This window comes from Bidens hawaiensis, unplaced genomic scaffold (genome assembly GCF_021521415.1).
Source record: "Bidens hawaiensis isolate Kalapana, Puna unplaced genomic scaffold, B.hawaiensis_p1.1 tig00034272_1, whole genome shotgun sequence".
Classification (NCBI taxonomy): Eukaryota; Viridiplantae; Streptophyta; class Magnoliopsida; order Asterales; family Asteraceae; genus Bidens; species Bidens hawaiensis.
Genome location: NW_027495927.1, coordinates 114,146 through 122,635, shown reverse-complemented (window position 1 = coordinate 122,635; position 8,490 = coordinate 114,146). Strand labels below are relative to the sequence as shown.

Below are 8,490 nucleotides of genomic sequence, written 5' to 3'. Positions count from 1 at the left end.
GATCCGCCTGGCAATTCTGATATTTAAGTATAAAAAGAGTTGAAAGATTTTTTTTTTGTTAATATGACTTTTAGATGTAATAATGAGCTTTTACATGTAAAATAATACCTTTAACATGAGGTTTAAAATACTTAAAAGCTTGAAAAAGTTAGGCTTTTTGAAGAAAATGAGGCTGGATTTGTATAAATAATGGATAAAACTTTTTTAGAAAAGGTTTAGTGTTTGGAATTGTAATTGCAGTTGACTAAACACACTTTGACCAATTGACTAGTTGATTGTTTTTAACTGATATACCAATAACTTGCATCCACACAATCAATTGGAATGAATAGGAAATTAGCAAGTTCTATTCCATTTATAAGGTTTTAAATGTCACTGGAAACAAACTCTAGAATTAGTATTTCTATTTGTTTATCGCTTATCGAGTCAAGTGATTCGTGATATGGAGTAATATACTTATATCACTAGTTGCTTTGTGAAGCAGTTGAATAGATAAAATTTGGTATATCTACGAGTTGCATTATACTAATGGCTACTATTGGTACAAACAGTGCCGTAAATTTGATTACAATCAAATACAATAAGTTTGGAAATCGAACGGGAAAGTTAAAAGACAAGGAAAATGGAAAAGTCGAAGGTTGAGAAGCTCTGAAGGGCAGTGCACCATACGTTGAGGATACGACAACAATAATTAAACACATATTCGATGTTGTGACGCCATAGGTGATTTCTTAAACGTTTGAACTACAAGGTTAAGATCAAGCGCTCGGGGACGAACATTGACACGCGAGTTTTTTTAACTATATTTTGTGGAATGCATTTGATGAATGTTTTTGATACATCACAAAGATGTACAGTTTTTGTCAAAATTTTTGTTATTATTTAATTAACTAGTATTGTAAGCATAAGATGTCGTAGGTGTCAGAAAGAAAATTTTGGAATCTTTATTTCCGCACCCTTTGAATGAAAAATTTATTTAACGTGTAAAATATTAATTAAAAGTGATTTTTTCGCATTTTTAGGACGGTTCCAAAAGTTTTGTTTTACTTGTAAAACGTTAATTAAAAGTGATTTTTACGCGGTTTATTGGATTTTAATAATCCATATTGACTGGTATTGGCCAATAATAATCTCTATTCATTTTATCGCCACTGGCGGTCCCAAATTTCAAAAAGTTGGCCCTCAGTGGTCCTCCGTTAAAAATGACTTAACGACGCTATATTTGTTATCCAAATTTCAAACTAATTTTTTAAGGTTTTTGTTAATTGGAAGTTCAAAGACACAAATTGAAGCACAAATCAAGTCGTTTGGATAACCATTTCGAGTTAAGTTTTACATCAATCGATTCGTATTCTCCTTCCGATCAAAAGCCTTAAAAAATTAGTTTGAAATTCTAAAAAAAAATGTATAACGTTGTTAAGTCCCTTTTAACGGAGGACCATTGGGGGCAACTTTTTGAAATTTGGGACCGCCATTGGTGATAAAATGAATAGGGATTATTATCGGCAAATATCAGTCAATAGAGACTATTAAATCTAATAAACCTAGTAAACGTTAATAAAAATTATTGTTTTACATGTAAAATAATACTTTTATATAATGTTTTATATCTAAGATGTTAATATAAAGTTTTGTTTAAAATGTAAAGTGTTATTCATATATTCTACATATTAAACTACATTTTTATATGTATTGTTGTTAAATTTTAAGTTCGATATTTAAAAACACATTTTCTTTATCATTTAATAAAATCAATAAACATAAAATTTTGCTTGGAAGCTTTACATGCTAAGCTAGTTGAATATTAATTTGCATTTATTGTTTGATTTGTAAAACCTTAATGAAAATTATTATATCATAAGTAAACTATAATTTATAGATTTTTTTTAAAATCAAAGCATAAATTGAAGTTTACTAACAACGGAATATCAATAAACTTAAATCGAGTTAATGGACGACGAACATACCAAAACCGCATTTTTTCTACATGCAACAACAAAAATGTTGAATCATTTGACTCGATTCCGTTGATTGATTTGCGTAGGAAGTTAATCGATGTTCCGGAGATAACTAGTGGCTAAAGAAAGAGACGCCGTCGTTGATTAAAATTCCGTCAGAAATGGTTGATTCAATATCATGTTGGTTGTGCGAGGCGATCGTCAAAACTAGGGTTTGCCTTCATTGTTCAATCTATAGAATGATATGAAAGAAGACGTAGATATATAGTTGACAAAAATGCCCCTCCGTGCTTTTCAACATTAAAATCACTTAACTGAAGTTTGATCACATCCATTGATTAAGTTAATCCAAGGGTTTCTAAGGGGTTCCTCAGTTCCTTATTTTTTGGAGTTTCCTTTTGAACTTATATATATATATATATATATATATATATATATATATATATATTGAGTTCAACTCATCCATATTATTTGTGTCCGGCCCACATATAAGTTTTTTAAATGGGAAACCATTTACGTAACAAACATAAAGAAAACCACATATGCCTAATTTTTTAAACAAAAAAGCCCAAGCATAAATGATTTGTTTAAAAAAACAATAAACCTACACTCGCGACCCTAATCGAACAACTGAAGTAGAAGAGTTTTTGGTTGGGCACGAAGGTGTGAAAATTGAAATAGAACATAAGCAGAACATGTCTTTCGAAAAAGACTTAGACCACTAGACCAAGGACAAGTCACGAGTGCTCACGATTCAGACATTAGGAAAGCAACAGGTTCGACCTTTAAAATTTTTTAAGGGTTTGGAATTATTGGAAGAATCGGTGCTTGAATCTGGTCTCCTTTCATGAATTAGCAATAGTTGTGTTTTGATTTTGTGAATTTGATGTGTTTTGATTTTAGATTAAAACATAAAGGATATGGGGGATTTTCTTTTTTAATTTGTGATGTTCAATGTATGAAATTTATGGGAAGACCATGGACTATTTTTAAAAGAATGTTGTTGATGAAAATCAAGAGGTATTTTCATCAATGAAATATTCAAGAATCATCTAGGAAATAAGATGCCAAATGATTAACTTGCAATAACTTTGTGATTTATATCGTAAGAGAACTTGCTAAAAATTTGATTCGACATCTGCCTTGAATTGTGATTCTTTTTTAGGAACTCAATTTTCCCCTTGAATCTTGTCTTTGGTTATTTAAAAATTGGTTTGTTATTTGTAAGAATGGTAAGTTGAATAATTGAGTTTAGAGTTGAATTATTGAATTGGTGTTTCAGTTGAATGACGAATTTAGAGTTGAATTATTGATTTGGTGATTAATATAGAGTTTTTATTATTTGACCCAACCTGAACTGGATTGCCGACCCAAAACGTAGAAATAAGAAAAGAAAAAAGAAAAAATGAAAAAAGAAAATTAAGTCTTGTGACTTTTGGGCGATCCATACGAGATGTTCAAGATCCATCACTACACACCATCATCGTGTAAAACGAGTATCACACACTAATTACAAACACATTTCAATGTCAACTTCTACTTCTATAAAAACAAAACTAATTAACTCTAGAATTCAGAAACTCCACATGGCTAAAACCACCTTATTCATGCACACTTTTATTTAAAGACTACCTAAGACCTTACTATTTTCTAAATTTTTGGAGAAAACAACATGCTCTCCATCTTCCTGTTGGTTTTCAGGTTCTGAGCCTGCTTAGGCGAGATATTTGGGTACGCGTTAGTGATCACATCAAGAGGCATGGCTCCGAACACCGATGTGTGCCCTGCTATAGAGCTCTTTATTGGAGATTTGTTGGTCTTGAACGCTATCCACTCGAACCCGTTTTGGCCAGCCTGAGCTGTTGACACGAAGAACTGTGGAATTACAAAAGCATCTCCTTTTCTTACTTTCTCGTCAAACACGGCTTCACCTGTGTTTGACACGGTCTGGACTTGAGCATCACCATTGAGTACGTACATCACAGTGTGGCTGTTGGTTGACCATTGTGGTGAGAATAACGCATTCTGTAAAGTGGCAAAATATATGGCACATGTGAGATAAGTAAGTGTGCCCAAGAAATCAATCATTATTTATGGTTTAATTAGTTAAAACGCTACGTAAGTATCACATCATTATCACATACAAAATATAGTTTAAACGTTTAACTAACCAACTCAAAAACATATGTAAGAGGGATTAGTTAGCAAAGATTAAAAAATACACACAAAACAAACTGGTTGAAAAGGTGGTGGACCCCACAAATTAAGCCATGTTGGGCAGAGGGTTGGTTAAAGGAAGACGAACGCCCTCCACCGCACGATATTGTTTGGGATGTATTTGGTATAGTTTAATGAAATGAATGGAAAGATGGAATGGGGAAATAAATTATATGGATTATTATGTTTTATTATCGTGGTTGGTTAACATTTAGGAATTAAATCATCATCGCCTTATTGTTTTTATTATTATTATTATTATTATTATTATTATTATTATTAGTAATAACAATATAGAATATTAATATTATTAGTAATAGCAATAGTAATAAATAATATTATTATTAGTGATAATGATATTAATAATTATATGCATATTCAAAATAACTTTTTAGACTAAGGTGTTTCCACTGTATCATCACCTTATTGTTGTTGTTATTGTTATTATTATTATTATTATTAATAAAGAATTTAATTATTATTAGTAATAATAATAAAGAATAATATTATTATTAGTGATAATAATACTAAATAATATTAATAATAATATGAATATTTATAATAACTAGTTTTTAAGACTTCAGGTGTTGCCACTATATCGTTAAACCAAATAAAATTAATCATAAAAACGATAAACACGTAAGTGTGTTTTGAAATATTAACCCACCAAATTTATAATAATAATAATAATAATAATAGTTGTATAATAATATACAAAATAATAAAGATGATAATATAACAATAATACAGTAGTTTAAAAATATGATAATAATTATAACATAGTAATACCTAAATATAATAATAATAATTATTATTATTATTATTATTGTTGTTGACTATTTTTTATTTCTTGAAAAAAAATTATTTTTGAAAGAATGAAAAAACTACAAATAAACTACATTAATCTATGACAATTGAACCTGTTTTATTTTGTTTTATTGGAATGATTCATTCCACTTCAATTTCTATTATTTCATACTAAACGCTACATTGATTATTTATAATTCATGTTTTTAACTATCATTCGTTTTTTTAAGATAAATCATTTGATTTTAACTTATAGTTATTCATATTCTTATAACTATTTTTTGTAATTCTTTTCTTAAGATACATCATGTAAATAATTCCTCGTAATTACGCAGATATTTTGTAATTTAAAAAGTCGTGTCATTGTTTATGGGTTATTTATTTTATATGCAAGATAATATTTAAATATAATATATTAGTTTCTAAAATATATTAAATAACTTTAACTTGATATGGTGATGTATATAGCAGACTTCTAACTTTTATTTATTTTGTTTAAAAGCAATTTACATTTACCAAAATAAGCATTTTAATGGTGATTTTTCAAACTCAATTTTGCTTATATTGCCAACTTACTTTTGCTTGATCTTGTTTGTTGTCTTAGTGGTTCTTAAAGGATTGCGTGGAGCATTTCATCGGCTATGCCAACTTAGTTAGGAAAAATTTCTTTATTTATATCGTAATCTTTTTATCAAAGATGTATGTTTTGGTAATTTTTTTTTAATTTTAAACATATCAAATAACTTTTAACTTGAAAATTAAAAGGTAGATAACATTTAATAATAAAATTATGGTTCATTGGTAGATAATATTTGACACTGACAAATTAGTGTCTTTAACATTTCTAACTTTCGTTCATGTTGCTTGAAAATAGTTAAGACAAAAATTTCGACTAAAAAAACTATTCAATTGATCTTTAAAGGCTTGTAAAGTTACTTTCCAATTAGTTTGGCAATTTCATTGAAATTTAAAAACAAAATGAAATTACTCTTAACTTGACTGTAACTTTAAATCTCATTGTACCCGTTTAAAGTTACAGTATATAAATATACATAAAACTTTAAAAAAAAGTCAGATTTTTTTTAAACTTCTTTATTTTGTAAAATTTTCAATTCACATGGACTATAATATTTGTTACTGCCTTGTAATAGTCGATACCTTTTCAAGGCGTCCTTTCTCGGCACTAAGGTCCATATAAGAAAGAACAGGAAACTCATGCTCATTCACGACGTTGAGTATACCAGCTTGCCGCGAAAACACATCCGCCTCCTTCAGGTTATCCAAATCATATACTGTTTTAGCACTGCATACTTCTTCTTCCAGTCCGTTTAATATTGATCCAACTCGTGCTTCTCCTAGTTGTGGTTCACCAGGGAGATCAAAATGCAACGGCTCCTTAACTTTAAAAACAAGCCCTCGTCCAAGGTCACCCGACTCTTGCACGGCCCTCACGGTTTCTAGGTCTGAGTCAAACACTTCGGCCAGTAATTCAGTGTCAAAGCCAGCGTATAGATTGTAGACTCCTCTTTGTCGTTGCCCACGTCCCCGACTTGTTTGGTCTCGCTGGAAAAAGGTTCCCCCAGAAAGGTGGAATGTCTACCCAAAAATAAAAACTCGGTTAGCTAGTTTACAGGGGGTGTTTGGGATTCCTTATTTTACTTCCTTATAACTTTTCATTAAGTTAATAAGTTACAAAAGTGTAACTTATGAAACTTTTACTCTTACAATATAATCCAAACACCTTATTACTTCTCAAGAAGTTTATAAGTTATAAATTGGTGAAAATAAGCAATCCCAAACACCCCCATAATAAAAGTGTTAGATAAGGCTTTACAGTAAGAGTTTAAATCCCGTGGATGACAAAAAGGGAAAAAAACAATTATGTAATTTAAGTCGTTAGAAAAATATGTTGATGGTAAGCAATTATATTATGTACGTACCCTAGCTTGCATGTCAAGTTGATTGGAGGGGTTGTGGAGATCGTTAACTATGACGGAAACTGATTCTTGGTCCCCGTCGTTGTAAGACCAGTGGGCGGTGCCCGCAGGAATGGCGATGATGTCTCCTTGGTTGACCCGGAAGACCTTTTGGTGAGAGCCTTCGGTATCGAATGTCTCTTCACATCCGGGGAAGGACATTCCCATGACCCCTTGACCTGAATTAAACACCGTACTAGAAATTATGATTACAAATTCTCAATCTTTTAAAGAAAAAAGATCCAGTTATAACAGAGAGACAGGTAAGCGGGCAACAAGATGTGCCACCACCCCTTTAAAATTTTAAGTGATTTAGAATTTGTTTTAAGTACCAAGTAATTCGATCTACATAGTGTTCTTGGTAATAAGTGTTTTAAGGTTTCGAGTCTCGTGTTGGAGGAGAAAGGTACTGATTCGATTTTAGCATTCAAAGTATCATCCGGGGAAATGATTTATTAACTATACAAAGTTTGCTACCGTCTGGTCGAACATGTAAATTTCGATAATATTCTTTCAAGTTCACTGGTGTAGCAAAGCAAACTTGACAAGCTCGTTGGAATCAAACTCCACGGAGTTAATTACAAGAAAACTAATGGATATGACAAGGGGTGTAAACGAGACGAGCCTAAAATGAAGTTTGTTTAATAAACGAGTCCGAGCCGACCTAAGAGCCTAAGTCATCCTGATAGTTACATATTTTTTCTGTTAAAGATACTTAATACGTATTTCTTTAATAATAGCTATTATATTTAGAAGTATGATAGAAATAACTAAGTACTATAAATTATCTTATATAAAGTAATGTAAGATAAACATATTTAAACACGTAATTATAAAAATGCATACATTACATTAACTAATAATAAATAATAAACGAGTCGAGCTCGAGCTCGCAAAACTGAGCCAAACTTGAGTTATAGAAATAGAGCTTTTAACATACAAGTCGAGCTCGAGTTCTCTATAAATTAAGCGAACCAAGCTCAGGCCCAACCAAGATAGGGCTCGATCGGCTTGTGAGGGTATATTTATTTTCTTTCGAGTATATATACCTTGTTCAATGAAGACAAGAAGAGGCCAGTGATGGTAAGCAGGAGGTTTAAGCGACCCGGGTTCCATCGTCATCTTTGACGGGAAAGCACCAACACACTTATATTGGTCATCATTCGGGTTCCATACTTCAATAAAACCAGCTTCGAACTCTGATCGAAGAACCGGTTTGGTGACTGTAAGTCGCTGGAGGTCGCAGAGGCCGGGGGAGCGTGTGGTGGCGGTCGCGCCAAGGAGGCACAGGAAGAAACCGACGAGGACCTTTTTTGCAACCATTGTTAGTAAATAGTTGGATAACTAAAGTCACCGATTAAAGCAGTTTGTTTTATTGGGTTGATGGGTGATGTTGTGGCACAAGAGTTCTGTGCACTAAAGTTTGAAGGTGGTGTTGGAAGACGGTGGTTTGTACGTGGTGCTGCAGGAATGTTGTCTAACATACACTTGGCAATGTAATTAAAGAATGTTCAAGATTCATAAAAGTAAAT

At 31.6% G+C, this 8,490-nt stretch overlaps 1 protein-coding gene across 1 annotated transcript; it reads right to left on the bottom strand.

The window, feature by feature from the left end:
• Window positions 1-3,402: 3,402 nt before the first annotated feature.
• Window positions 3,403-8,287, bottom strand: LOC143586014 (11S globulin seed storage protein 2-like). Its single transcript, XM_077067661.1, has 4 exons — window positions 8,008-8,287; window positions 6,923-7,137; window positions 6,141-6,578; window positions 3,403-3,983 (listed from the first exon to the last, which is right to left on the bottom strand). Exons 1-4 carry the CDS (start codon window positions 8,279-8,281, stop codon window positions 3,609-3,611), a joined length of 1,302 nt encoding a protein of 433 aa, XP_076923776.1. The 5' UTR covers window positions 8,282-8,287; the 3' UTR covers window positions 3,403-3,608.
• Between the last annotated feature and the right edge of the window lie 203 nt (window positions 8,288-8,490).